The sequence below is a fragment of the Ostrinia furnacalis genome, unplaced genomic scaffold (assembly GCF_004193835.3).
Source record: "Ostrinia furnacalis isolate ACB-3 unplaced genomic scaffold, ASM419383v2 OfSCF4915, whole genome shotgun sequence".
Lineage (NCBI taxonomy): Eukaryota > Metazoa > Arthropoda > Insecta > Lepidoptera > Crambidae > Ostrinia > Ostrinia furnacalis.
Genome location: NW_021135154.1, coordinates 2,987,394 through 3,003,001, shown reverse-complemented (window position 1 = coordinate 3,003,001; position 15,608 = coordinate 2,987,394). Strand labels below are relative to the sequence as shown.

The 15,608-nt window shown below is 36.1% G+C and overlaps 1 protein-coding gene across 3 annotated transcripts in view; it reads right to left on the bottom strand.

Annotated features, from left to right (window-relative positions):
- Nucleotides 1-15,608, bottom strand: part of LOC114360195 (lachesin) — a 106,427-nt gene that overhangs the window by 59,745 nt on the left and 31,074 nt on the right. Inside the window, exons 1-4 of one of the 3 annotated variants that reach the window (XM_028314794.1) lie at nucleotides 12,257-12,333; nucleotides 12,044-12,165; nucleotides 3,585-3,667; nucleotides 2,370-2,491 (exon numbers count right to left, since the gene is read on the bottom strand). In XM_028314794.1, coding sequence (XP_028170595.1) covers nucleotides 2,370-2,491; nucleotides 3,585-3,648 — 186 coding nt within the window. In that variant the 5' untranslated portion in view covers nucleotides 3,649-3,667; nucleotides 12,044-12,165; nucleotides 12,257-12,333. Of the gene's footprint in view, nucleotides 1-288; nucleotides 408-2,369; nucleotides 2,492-3,584; nucleotides 3,668-12,043; nucleotides 12,166-12,256; nucleotides 12,334-15,608 lie in introns of those variants that run through there. The other 2 variants (XM_028314793.1, XM_028314797.1) reach the window with 2 other exon arrangements.

Here is a 15,608-nt window from a genome sequence, read left to right as displayed (position 1 = left end):
ACACTAACCTAGTACCTACTTGCTTACTAGGTATGTGTGCAATAAATTACAACTTACAACTAATAAACAAAAGAACAAAACTCACCCTATAATTAGATAGTGGTTGACAACACAAGTGAAGTGCACGTCCCGGCCCTGCGACACGGTGTGGTTTTCAAGAGCCTGCAGAAACTCCGGCTCCGTCTCGGCCTGAATCGGCACACTTACCTAGTACCTACCTACTTACTTACTAGGTACGTGTGCAATAAATTACAATAAATAAACAAAAGGTTGTCCTTTTGTTCTCACCCTATAGTTAGATAGGTGGTTGACAACACAAGTGAAGTGCACGTCCCGGCCCTGCGTCACAGTGTGGTTTTCTAGAGCCTGCAGGAACTCCGGCTCCGTCTCGGCCTGGATCGGCATCTCACCTGCCGGAGTAAATTAACTTTACCGCCGAATTTATAGCCGAATCTTTATAGAGCATAAAATAAATTGGAATGCGTATTTCATAGATAGAACTAGGGGTATTGGGGCGATGATTCTGGATTTAAAAGTTTAATTTAGTATGGAAATTGACTATTGAGAGGGGTTTTTGAAATATACAGAAATATGCGTCTTGTTATTTATTTATAAGTAAGCAAAATACAGATATTTAAGAGTCTTTGTGATTAAAAACNAGTTTACTAAGGTACCTACATGCCAAATTTCAAGCGTCTAACTTCCGTTAAGCGTTTAGATTTTTCATACAAAAGGATTTTCCCGCTAATTCCTGTTCCCGTGGGAATTCCTAAGTATACTATAACCTGCCCAGGTGTATGAAGAATAATTGTACCAAGTTTCGTTAAAATCCGTCGAGTAGTTTTTGTTTCTATAAGGAACATACAGACGGACAGAATTCTATACATGAAATATATTTTCAAAATAACTATCAGGGGGTGATTAGTGATCGATACTGATGCCAAAAATGCAATCAGTAAAATTTTTCTGTCCGTCTGTATGTTACCACTTAAGTTGACCTGAAGTGATGCAGTGACCGCGCGCTCTCCGCCCTCTATCTCGAAAACGGTTCACCGTATAAAAATTTTTTTTAAACAAATTTTGTAGAGAATTTAGTATTCTACAATATTGATAATAAATACAAATAGCAAAAAACCCATAGGAAATGAGATATTTCCAAAAAAAAGCGCAAAAAACCGATTTTTGTGACCTTTGACCTTAAAATTTAATAGGTGCTTACACCCTACCATATGTAGGTTTTGAGACAACTTTTAGGGTATCAATATCAAGTATTTACAGACTTACAGCTGGGTATCTCGAATTCCGAGATTCTTACCTAATTTAAGCTTAAATGACTGGACTATATTGCCAATCTGTAGGTATAAAAATGTTACAAATAGTCCGGAAATCCAACTCGAGACACATTACGATGTGTTCACATTACTAGGCACCTACGTGGAGATGACGGGGATTGCCTCGTAGCGATCTCATTTACGTATGTCACAAACTATGAGAGACATGGTATCGTTCTTAAATCTAATACCTTTTGCCTAACACTAACTCTCACGCCGATCAATAAAGCTGGCAATAGTTGTATCAACTTAGAAATAAAAAACAATGCTCACCCAATAGTTAGATAGGTGGTTGACAACACAAGTGAAGTGCACGTCCCGGCACTGCGTTACGGTGTGGTTCTTCTCCACATGGATCGGCACTCTTAACACCTACTCAGCCAATAAATTACAACTTACAACTAATAAACAAAAGAACACTCACCCTATAATTGGACAAGTGGTTGACAACACAAGTGAAGTGCACGTCCCGGCCCTGCGTCACAGTGTGGTTTTCTAGAGCCTGCAGGAACTCCGGCTTCGTCTCGGCCTGGATCGGCACGGCACACTAACCCAGTACCTACTTGCTTACTAGGTATGTGTGCAATAAATTACAACTTACAACTAATAAACAAAAGAACAAAACTCACCCTATAATTAGACAAGTGGTTGACAACACAAGTGAAGTGCACGTCCCGGCCCTGCGTCACGGTGTGGTTTTCAAGAGCCTGCAGGAACTCCGGCTCCGTCTCGGCCTGGATCGGCACGGCACACTAACCCAGTACCTACTTGCTTACTAGGTATGTGTGCAATAAATTACAACTTACAACTAATAAACAAAAGAACAAAACTCACCCTATAATTAGACAAGTGGTTGACAACACAAGTGAAGTGCACGTCCCGGCCCTGCGTCACGGTGTGGTTTTCAAGAGCCTGCAGGAACTCCGGCTCCGTCTCGGCCTGAATCGGCACACTTACCTAGTACCTACCTACTTACTTACTAGGTACGTGTGCAATAAATTACAATAAATAAACAAAAGGTTGTCCTTTTGTTCTCACCCTATAGTTAGATAGGTGGTTGACAACACAAGTGAAGTGCACGTCCCGGCCCTGCGTCACAGTGTGGTTTTCTAGAGCCTGCAGGAACTCCGGCTCCGTCTCGGCCTGGATCGGCATCTCACCTGCCGGAGTAAATTAACTTTACCGCCGAATTTATAGCCGGATCTTTATAGAGCATAAAATAAATTGGAATGCGTATTACATAGATAGAACTAGGGGTATTGGGGCGATGATTCTGGATTTAAAAGTTTAATTTAGTATGGAAATTGACTATTGAGAGGGGGTTTTGAAATATACAGAAATATGCGTCTTGTTATTTATTTATAAGTAAGCAAAATACAGATATTTAAGAGTCTTTGTGATTAAAAACTTGCTTTTATTTGGCCTTGTCAAAATATCTTAGCAAAACTTTTCTACCTAAGTATGTATAAACTACCTACTTAATTAATTTTGAACTTCTAAGGTCGAATAAAACCTGACAGGTGTTTAGTCTGTAATTAAACGACCTTTAGCTTTATGTAAAAGTTAAAATCCCTATTCACTACTTCTTTCACAAATAAAGAACAATAGACGCTAATGTATAATTTTTTCGTAAAATGTAACGAGAAATCTTAAAATTTTGGTATTATCAATTTTTTTAGATCTTTATTCCTTGTAAAATTACCTTTAACAATTGCGTGTTATTAAACGAATTTCCAGTTAATAACCGTCTGGGCCCGTATTATTATTGGTCGGTTTTATAGGCTTGCCCAAGAACAGGCTCTTAACTCCACTCTCCAGAATTTTCTAATAAATTAATATTCCATTTTCCACCGCGGACGGGTATTAACTTGTCGGTGTCGTTAAGCGAAGTGCGATTAGGTAAGTATTTGGCTAAAAGTACCTATATAAAGTGAAGCTTTATAATCTGTGTCAAATACATTAAATGGATATTTAACTACCTAGTTACTTAATTCTTTTTTTAAATATTTTGTTAAAAGCTTGGTGCTATAGACACGTTAGACAAGTTTTGTATATCAAAATGTATTATAATTCATTGGTAATCAATATGGTGTGACAATAGTACGTTAGTGAAGAAAATCATTAATACATTCGAATCAACCGCACTCAATTAACAAACATCCATTAATAAAAGAGGAGACGAAGTGTTGTTTGTGAAATGTATTTCCATAATATGTTTTCGGTATGATGATTGTTAATTTTATAAAAACTCACCTGTGACAAAAACACTGAAAAACGTAGCCAGCCACCAGGCTGCTTTCGTAGGTGACGAAAACATGTGTTTTTGGATGAGTTCTCTGAAACAAAGAGTACCAATGGTTATTTACTTTTAACGAATAATCTAGAATCAAAAATAGTAAAATAACTTCTAAATAATTTTATCGTCACNAAGCCCGGACACACTGTATAAGAGCCACTGATAATCCTAGGAATATCATTATATTCTTTTTGATCTAACAAGCTTTATTCGTATTTCAAACGAAAAATGATCACCAAACCAAAAAATGGTCCTTTGAGCCGGAACGTAAGGTTACGTCTAAATGAATCAGCGTAAAGGTTTTTCCAACATTTTTATTCATTAGAACGGTAAATGTAGGTAAGCAAAGGAAAGATATCATAAAGTTAAAGAAATGGAGGCTCATTATAAATAACTTGGCAAAGCTTCTAAACCGTCAGCCACAATAATATCTGCTTGGGGATAACAAGAAACAGATCAACAAAAGAGGTTTCCTCAAAGGAAATGAGGACTGATCGCGACGTGGATAATTCGAATTTTATAGAAAACGCTGGAGGAATAAAACTCAAACTTCTATAACAATATGGGCGTATTCACTTAGCGATATCCTTTTTGCATTGAACGTTGACCACGTCTGGATGGCGGAGTCAATTGTTGCCATACACAAACTCGAATCAAATCGTTGGGATACTTTTGACACGAAAGTTTTCATACGAGATGAATATGACGAGCAAAAATCCCAAGAGTTTTACCATTGATTTTTCAATACCTTTTAGTTAAAGTGATTTTACTCTTTGTCGATTTTAATTTCATTAACCTATTGAGCAGTGTCCTTGTGACACTGTGAAACTGAAGTAGCTCAGATTGACTATAAGAGTGCATTTCACTTGAATGAGAAGAAGCATTATTCTCACTGAATTACCTCACCACAAATCTTCAAATGTATCCTTATGTAAAAATCAATCTTTATAAATGCTTTGTAATCAAGGGAGTACCGACAGATACATTATTTCCATCAGAAAATATCAGTAAAAATCTCAACCGGACCAAACTATCTCGGGCAAAAGTTTACGGGAACAATCTTGTCCAACTTGTAGTTCCACTTAGTTACAAGAAATTAGAGAATAGATCAACATACTGATCACGTTTCCGCAAACTTTGTTGCGCAAACCAATAAGGATGTTCAGCAACTAAACGCTGATACAATCAACTTGTACATTTGTAATTTATGTTATTTTGTTTGAAGTAAATAGCTGTTCATGTCGAGACTTGTTATCAGTCGGGTGTTTTAGGAACTGAACATATGTTTTCTGAGGGAGAACAAGAACAAACAGCTGATAATTTAGGAAACGGCGCACGAGCAAGCGCAAAGCAAAGACCAATTTATTGAAAGTCAATTGGACCATTGCATATTATGTCCAGCAGTGGATTTCTGGTAAGATGATGGTAAAGCTGGAACTTGGAGCTTCTTTTGCTTGCTTTTGCGGTTCGAATCCCGCTAGGGCAATTTTTATGGTGTTGAGAATTCGTAGTAATAAATACACGAAAAATCACGGACGATTATGGTCACTGAAAAGGCACAGTATTTGCCTTCGTCTGTACGTACGTTGTCGTGAAAGTGGATACTCAATACTCAATAGTTTATTGCTTCCATAATGTTTAGAAAAGGTGCTATTGGTAAGGAAAGATAGGTACAATTATGGACCCTGTCGGGCATTAAAGTTTTTAAGGATTAGGCATTAGCACAAAGCTATTATTGCCTAAAATATTTAAGTTTCCAGAGCAGCGACGGGGCTAAATAGGAACCCACAACTCCTCGTTTTGGGAAGAGCTACGAGCGAATTTAATAGCGGGTGGCCCCTACTTAACTGGGTCGCTGCTTTAAGTTTGCGGCTCCCGCTCGCTGTCCGCTGTCACTGTCAAAGTGGCCAGCTTGTGGAGCTAAATGGTCACAAACATGCGTTTTTTGCCTGGTCAAATGCTTAAAATTAGTTCCCAAAGATATCATTGTCATGGGCATTTTCGATGCAAGTCACATTACAAGTTTACATCCGATTCAATTCCTTTAAACCTTCACCTGGTAGTGGCAGAATTGTTGCCACCATATTTTGAACCTTATGGAGAAAACATAAGGTACAAAATTAATGAAAAATATTTTTCTCTATACCAGTTAAAGGGTTAAATAAACATGCAAAATGATTCAAAGTTTCAGTTTTGCGTTTATAAATTCTTCCCAGAAAATTATTAATATTAAGATTCTTAAAATAGACAGTTCGTACGACAAAATCACTAAAAGTTTTAAATTTTTTTACGATAAAACTTTCACGAGCAAAAGTATCAAATACGAACAGAAAATAAATTCACGACTACTTAGATATGTTGATATTTGAAGACCCATAGAAGGGGCTGATAAAATCGTAATTAATATGGACTGGATAAATAAATAGCGATAAGGATACAGTAATAAATAAGCAAGCGCAATTAATGAAGGAATACCCGTCAAGTGCGTGCCACACGCAAAAGGGTTCCGCACTCATAATGTGGCCTTTGTTTCGCTAATATGATTGTGTATCTCTTCAATTTGCCCGTAATTAATGCCCTCATTTAGGCTTTTTGAACGTTATTTTATTTGACGATTCTTTGGAAAGATTCCTAAAAAGAAAAATATCATTATTGGGTAATAGTCACTACCGATTTATTGGAGTACCTACACAGAGTTTAAGAGCTGTCGAAATGCGATTCCTCTTATATTTATAGAAGACTAACTTTTGCCCGCGGCTTCACCCGTGTGAAATTCAGTTTGTCACAGATCGTCATAAATTATAGCTTATATGTTATTCTTGGTTATAAACAATAATACTGTAAAGTTTCATCAAAATCCTTTCAGCAGTTTCTGAGTGAAAGAGTAACAAAAATCCAGACATCCATACAAACTTTCGCATTTATAATATTAGTAGGATAGGATAGCAATAGAAACCCTTCCGTCAATTGTTTACCAAATCAATTTAATATTTATCCTTTGATTAATGAAAACTAATCGGATTTTAGGGCGTTATCTGATAATCTTAATCTTTCTACAATAATCTTTCAAATATAGAGAACGGAAGCACTAAAGGAATATTTCGTGAAAAAATGTTATTACCNAGCCTTAAGATATATTATGGTTAGGTGATATTTGTAGAATCAAATATTTTCATAATTGCTTAAAAATGCTATGGAACGTTTTGATCCATGTTTAATGTGTTTCCGTCCATGTTTTTGGACAAATAATTTACCAATCTTCCTCTTACGTGAAAAATTGGAAAAGCAAATAAACACTAGTTGTTACTTGTATGTGAGAACCCTAAGCTGGACCCACAAGATTCAATTACTGTGGCTGACATGGCGTCACAAGTTTAACCAATGGCCGACAGATCTTTCACAAAATATTAAGCGTGGCCACTGCCTGCCACCTGGATAAGGTGTTTCGTGATTACTATGTTATTTTTGTAACAGTGCAAATACCAACAGTCAACTGTAATCTTATAAGGAACGTTAGGGGAGACCGAGAAGAGTTGTGACATTGTAATTTTTTTTGGACTTATTAACCACTAGCGAGCTCGTAACAGTCTACGTTTTCAGTTCAAGACTCGAGCTAACAAATTACGCGCGGTTGCGAGCTGGTAGGTAATAGGATTCCAAAAATCGACTACTTATGTCACAACTCTCCTCGGTCTCCTCAATATTGCATATTTTCTGCTATTATATTAACAGTATGACTGTGTACGGAGGTTTTTGTTGAATATCGACTCTAGCGCCGATAATAAGATAGAAGATAATTCCTGGCAATAAGTGGTGACTGAGTTTGTTCCGGCGTTTCTTCTCAGCACTTGCCATATGTTTGTCTCGAAGCGCTGGTAGGGCCCAAAAGATAAGGAGACATGTAAAGTGCCCCATAAGGGCTACCTTTTTCTTTTTTTATTATTTTCTATTGACGTTCATAAGTGCCACTTGTGGTCCAAACTGAATAAATATTTTTGATTTTGATTTTGATTTTGAATAGAGTTTTAAATAAAATGGCAATCAATCACGCAAATTGCTTGCGTAAAGGAGTAATAAATACTAAATCTATGTAGTAATCTAAAAATATAAATTAATTTTTTTGGTATACATTTGTTAATATAATTACATTTAAGTAACTTAAATAAAAAAAATCATTTCTGAATGGACAATAAAAACTTATTTGCTCAAAATAGTACTTTTATCAAAATAGTCTAGATTTGGTATAATAAGTAGATCTTTGCGTTGAGAATTTTATTGTATTTGTAAGTCAATCAGGCCGAAATAAAACCATTTCAGAGAAGTATACAATTAATATTGGTTGATGTTACTAATATAATTAAGATCCTATGGCTTCTTAGAAGTAAGTATAAGTTAATTATGTTATTATAATGAAAATGAAGACTGTAATTTAAGTTTTACAGGTAAAAAACTTTTTGCGTCTTTCCAATTATTTCTTTAGAAAATACCTATTTAATTAAATTGATGTAGGGCCGAGTGTTCCGAAACCACAGACCTTCCCTGGAAATTAATTTAAGTCTTGTTAGACTCACGGTGTGAAAGTAATGTCGTTAGAAACAACGATGCTATTACTTTTACAAATCTATTGCTTTTATTTATTTATTTAAAGCTTTATTGCTTACAAAAATTGCTATACAAAAGGTGAACTTAATTTTGTTATGGCATTATCTACCAGTTAACCAAACCAGTGGGCCAAACAGAATCAGCTTTTAGGTTTTATTATTTGCAATATTTTTAAGGCAAAGGAATACCTACGCAAGTAAGTCAGAATGTACCTACCTACTACTGCTATTTCTATTTATTTATATTAACCGGCAGACAGTGGTGACTGAGTTTGTTGCGGCGCTTCTTCTCAGCACTTGCCAAATGTTGGTCTCGTAGCGCTGGTAGGGTAAAAAGATTATGAGACATGTAGAGGCTCCTTAAGAGCAAAATGACGATTTGTAAGAACTATTTATTAGTCTAAACAAATAAAGAAATTTTGACTTTGACTCTGACTTTAAGGACACCTAATAAAGGACAGATTTTTTTCGTGTAAGTTTTTCCTTTTCCGTATAGATCTGAGTAGAAATAGACGATGGCACATCAAACTTTATACTGTGAGACCTTATGTAGTTGATATAGTGTGTGTGCTATACAGGTTGTTGTCTATAAAATAAAATACGCAAGATTAATATATAATAATTTTAGGATATTGTTTTTTGTACTGATTTCTGTTCAGTGTCTGTATGTATAGTTACCTACCTCTATAAATGTGGCAAGAATGCAAAGTAACACCTTAGATAACGACGAAAATTTTAAATCCGATTTCATGTACCGTACATGTAATCCAAGACTTGTTCTAAAGTTATCATAATTGTGCTACAAAAGACAAATACGTGGAATTATCTGTTCGTATACTTACATTTATAATACAGAGGATTACCAAGAACCTAGCGTTAATGATGCATTTACACCATTAATACGAGTTACATCCATTAATGTAAATGTGTCTATATCCGAAGTTTCACATGTTTCCGCTAAAAATAGATGATTAATGAGTCCTTAGAAGTCATTACGGGAATGGAAGCTTTATTTAATTTGTTATTAACGATTTTATGTCGCTACTAGCTTTTGTTCGTAGATTGCGCCAGAGGATTTTCGACTTATAATAAAAACACTATAACTTCTACTAACTTGAAAAGCAGGTAGGTGCCTAGGGTGTACACACCCGTTAAGAACAGATTTTACGAAACTCCACCCTTATGGGGTTAAACGGGGTCCACGTGTACGAAGTAGTAGTGTAGCAAATACCTTCAGAGGGAAATGCATGCATAATTGTATCTCTATGTATATTTTATTTCGTAGTATTAATATCATAGCAATCTATAGGCACGTCTATGCTTAATTCATAATTATGATAAAATTTACCCAGTTTTCTGATAATTAACCATATGGAGTAGGTATCGAATTAAGCAAATTACCTATGTGCCTACCATGAGTTTACGTTAGGTGAGCTCGCTAGCGAATACGTCAAAAAATTATATAAAGATTTTATTTCTTGAAAGTAGCCGCTAGGGGCGCTGCACAATATGTCATACATTTAAATGTCATTTTTTTACGCAGTCGCTAGCGAGCACACCTAACGTAAACTCATGGTAGGCACACTAATGTCTCTTTAAGTAAATATCAATTTTCACTTACAAACACGCGTACGAAGCCCTGTATAATTATGTATACTCGTATCTTGATAATACATTTATAGGTTATTGTATCTTGAGTAGACAAAAGAGAGAAACTGATAGCGCCTGAAGTACTTACATAAACTCATTAGTGAAAATTATTATTTCTATACCCACGCAATAATATTTTATTCTGCGAGATTTTTGTTGTTTATTCTAAGATTTCCTTATAATAGAGAACAATAAGAGTTCGTATAGAAAGCTCTTGTGAACAAATATAGTGTAATAAACAATCCTTCCAACAAAGCGTTTGTAAATGCCATGTTTTTAAGGAATGAATACTTTCAATAACTTCAGGACAGGATTTTGACCTGATTTTCAGTCATTACGGAAAACTAGGGTGGGTGCGTCATAATTTTTTCTTCGTCTATTTAGTGCAATGACCCATTGCAACTCTGACCCATTGTGAACAGCAATCAGTAAACATGGGCCAAGGAATTCTACAATTTTTTTCTTTCTTCCAACTGATAAAGCCTCTTTCAACATCATGAACAGTGATAGATTTCTTATCATGATAAGATAGACTACTCTGCCAAACGGCTTCAGCACACTCGATGAGATTGCGAGCCGTTAACACTTCAAGTACCTACAAGACAGCCGCAGATTAATTCCGTCGCAGCCGATAGTTTCATTCGATGTGAACAGCAATCAGTAAACATGGGCCAAGGAATTCTACTATTTTTTTCTTTCTTCCAACTGCTAAAGCCTCTTTCAACATCATGAACACTGATAGATTTCTTATCATGATAAGATAGACTACCCTACCAAACGGCTTCAGCACCATTATGTATGAATGAACCCAGATGTTTTTATAAACCATTTCCATCGCTATCCCTCTATGAGATTGCGAACCGTTAACACCTCAAGTACCTANACCTCCAACTACCTACAAGACAGCCGCAGATTAATTCCGTCGCATCCGATAGTTTCATTCGATGTGAACAGCAATCAGTAAACAGGGGCCAAGGAATAAATATCCCGGTGGCTCCTGAACTAATTGCTGACCTATCCGTATTGATGGCCAGCGCTGGGATCAATGTAAATTATCTGCCCACCGTCCGCACGGCACGATTATCGTAAATCACGCAAGTTTTATTTGTTACGAGTCATTTAAGTTAGGTTTCAAATAAGTAATTTAAAAAAATAAAAAAATACTGTCTAAATTCCACAACTACCGGTCCATACCTACGAATACTAAGAACATAAAACGATTTTACTGGAATTGGATGGCTAAGATATACCTAACTTCAAATAATTCTTAAGTAGATAGGTAGCATTTTATTTCATAAAATTATAATTACAAAAATAAACAGACATTTCATAACTTGTGTGCGTCAAACTCTGTCTACGCCCACCCATAAAGTTATCTAGCTGAGCAAATATTGAGAAAAAAATTGCTAGATCTTCTCAATTCCAAAGTATAAAACCTTGGAAATGATCACAGCCAGCCAGGCTGTAATTAAAACTTTCTTCCATAAACTACGATTAAAAACTCGGACAGAGGGAACTGTCATACAACTTATGAATTTTTTAAACTTTCACTTCGCAAGCGTTGACCCTCTGTGAATCAATATTGCTATATCTCTTGCTTGCAAGGGTATTCATATTTTTGTTTTATTTTCATTCCCTTTTGGCAGTGAATTGAAAAAATAAAATAGTTTTCGATTTAAGAAGTATTTTTAATAGTTTGAAAATGCATACAGTCAGTTTTGGACAATGCTGCACTTGTCGAAGTTTTAGTTCGGATTAAAAGTAGGAAATTCGTTTGTTTAATAAATAAAATATTTCAAACATGAACCTATTCTTCTTAGAATTAAAATAAAGTATGACGTACAAAGTATTTGAAGAACATACTGAGGGATTGTAAGATCTGCATACATTAATATATTCTCGGTTTCACAGTTAGTGCTCGTTGCAAATCCTTCTATCGAATACAAACATTGGGAGATTTCCTTTTACATTCAAATACGCAATTCCGCACCGAAACTCTGTGTATTTTAAATTTCCCGAGATTGTCAAATATCTTTTGGAAAATTGTTATGAAACAATTTTCAGCGAGCATCGAAGCGTGCTAACAAGTCCATTAAATTTATTGTTCGCTTTCTTTCACTCGATGTTTAGAGTATAACGGTATAATAAATTCTTGTGAAGCTTACCTTAATAAATCCAGTTCGAGTCAGATTCTCGAGCCTCCATAAATTGTTAAATAAATCGTTCGAACAACATCGGGCGTATCTCTTGTGGATGCCGTCCAGTTATAATTTGAAGGAAGCTGCGTCTAAATTCATAGAAAATTTTAATGGCAACTCAATTTGTTGCTTAAATCCAGAATTACTCCCACACAAACATTGAAACCAGTAGGTACACACCTGCACGTTCGTTTATATCACTTATACGAAATTTAACTCTTTCTGTGCAACACTACAATATACGAGTCGATTTCCTATTTAAGTCAACACTACAATGTTTAAAGTCTGTTCGCCGAGAGTTGATAAAAAAAATTAAATATCAGAGGTTCTAAACTCATTATAAATTGCGGCCCGCTAATTATTTTTGTCGATATAATGAAAAAGTTGGTAGGTTATCATTATTATCTCTTTTAAATTTACAGGAATTATTCCGGTTAGGGCATACGTGGGGATACGGATCAAAGACGTGGCGTCCATGTGTTGGATAAAAAGTATTTCATTATTATCAAGTGGCTTATAGTGTATCCCAATGTTGGGCAAAGCCCTACCCACTGTCATACCATTCATTTCGGTCTTATGTAAAATAAATCTATTCCGTTTCACACATTTCGTTTCACACATTTCGGCCCGCCGGCCGGGGCGCTTGACGGGGCGCTGCGTGGCTCGTACCATGGTACTCAGTGCGCGTTGTGACAAACGACGCCCGCCATACAGAATGCGATAATTAAGCGACAGTCGCTATTGCAAGACATTTCATAATATTTATCAACTCTCGGCGAACAGACTAGAATGACACAATTTGTGTTCTTATCGGTAAGTACCGGTCTCTTGCAGACAAAATAATAAAGATAGTAGAGTATAGAGATTTTTAATTCTAGCACTTTAACCTCATTATTGACCTACAGTTGTTTCATATTCATATTCATTTATTTATTGCATCACATATGTACAGTAAGGTTGTTTTTTATTTTTCATGAGCATTGATAACACTGTATAATTGAAACAAGTATCATATCATTGTGAGAACAATTTCCCATAGAAATAACACAGTACATACTGACGATTTCATAGTATCATCCGTTATCTAGGAAAGGACAGCAAAAAATTATCGTATTAATGCAAATCCCCAAAAAATGGTGTGCTTAAGTTACAGCACTAAGCTTGAAAAATAGGACGCAATTCGGTGATCTAACAAAATTGACACTTTTTGCCCGACTACGATCAGCGTTACTGTCTATCAAAGTGTGAAAGTAAAAAATAGTTTTATCAAAAGCTCTATTTTAGTAAATCTGTTCAATCTTTTACTACCTAAGCTGAATAAACGTCTTCTCTAATTCATCTGGCTCATTTAAATTTTGCATTAGCTGTAAATTAACATTAATTAAATAAAATTATTTGCAAGATTATGGTTAACGGGAACGAATATTAAGCATCACATATTAAAACGAATGAGTTCGATTTATTGAAATCTTTACATTATCCGAAAATATCGTTTCATTTTATAATTGAGCATCTTTTACCTATGAATTTTTGATGTTCAATTGATGGTTCATTATTAATTTCTGAAAAGCATTAATTAGTTACAGCCTTTAAGCAATCATGAGGCATGAAACGCAATACGGTGATTAAATATCCATAAACGTTACTTCATTGTACCGAAGAAAATGTATCGAGTGTTTCGTATATACTTACATGTATTTAACATAATATATTATGGTTTGGTATGGGTTTGCCTGTTTAATATCATACACATAGGTATCAAATATATTTTCGTAAGTGTTAATAAATAAAGACGACAGTGTGATATGCTGTGAAACCATTAGTCACATCTTAAGTCATTATAAAAGGTGCGACCTTGCAATACAAATGTAGATATAGTATGATGTGCTGCTGCCTTTACAGACGCCCGTATTCACAAACATTACTATGAGGTCTCACAGTACGCGTGGACGCACAGGGTTACACACGAACCAATCACAGAGCTCTATTTAATGCTGTGCGTTCGATTTGCTGCTTGACTTAAGCAAGTATTGTTTGTGAATACGGGTGTAAACATCATACACATCTCAAATACATTTGATATGCTGTGTAACCATTGTGGCATCTTCATTGTAAAAGGTGCGACCTTGCAATACAATACGAGTTTACATCCAAAGTATTCGATATGGAGTGCGTTAAAAAAATCTACGAAGATTTTAGTTCTTGGAAGTATCCGCTATACGCTGTACAATCCGTCATACTTCTTCTTCTCTTCTTTCTTTTCAGCCAAATGACGTCCACTGCTGGACAAAGGCCTCCCCCAAGGTTTTCCACAATGAACGGTCCTGCGCTGCCCGCATCCAGGCTCTTCCCGCGACCTTTACCAGATCGTCGGTCCACCTAGTAGGAGGCCTGCCCACGCTACGTCTTCCAGCCCGTGGTCGCCACTCGAGAACTTTCCTGCCCCAACGGCCATCGTCTCTACGAGCTATGTGCCCCGCCCACTGCCACTTGATTTTAGCAATTCTGCGAGCTATGTAAGCGACCACGTCTCAGATCCGTATACCATCACTGGCAACACGCATTGGTCAAATACTTTCGACTTAAGACACTGCGGTATTTCGGACGTGAGTATATGGCGAAGCTTCCCGAACGCTGCCCATCCGAGTTGGATTCGACGATTGACCTCTTTCTCGAAGTTGGACCTACCTAACTGGACTGTTTGTCCCAGGTATACATAATTGTCAACAACTTCGAGTGTAGAGTCAATTATGACAATTATGTAATCCGTCATACATTTAAATGTAATTTTTTACGCACTCGATATCGAATACGTAAGATGTAAACTCGCCCTAAGCACAACCTAATCCCCGAATCTTCAGTCGCTGATGTTCGCGTCAGCACTACGGAGGGTGTTTTTGTGACGTCATACGTCAGCGAGACTTCAGATGTATTTCAAACTTTTGTATACTCTGTCCTTAGATTAATAAAACCTAGATGGATAGTCTTCATACAAACGCTTCGTCAAGAGTGAGGCAAAAATTTTATGTCATTAGTGTCAATTTTGTTGGGGAGTGTAGACAGTGAAGGCGATTTTCCCGAAAGTAGGGAAATTTTTAATACGTTTTTAATTATTTTATAATTAACAAAAACAAAACGCATCATGTACTTACTTATTTATTGAATTCAAAGTACCTACATAGTAACAATAAGATAAATCGACTTAAAAGTCTCGATTTCATAAAAAAAGGAAGTGTATTTGTACGGCGAACAATTGGGAAATAAATTTTCTTGTTACTGGTATCATTCCCGTATTTAATTTTTGAAAGCCAAATTCAAGCAAAATACGCGTCGAATTGTAGTACTCACTTATGAAATGTATCACTGGTCACTTTCTTTCGTTTTTCTGATGTATTTTAGACACCCTTTCACAGCACAAACCGTTTTAATTAATTAAAATTCGTCGGACGTGTTTACCAATTTTTCACTTTGACAGTTCATGTGACGTTTACGGGTGAGCCGTGCCGGCTCCCTAAAAACTGCCTCACCTTTC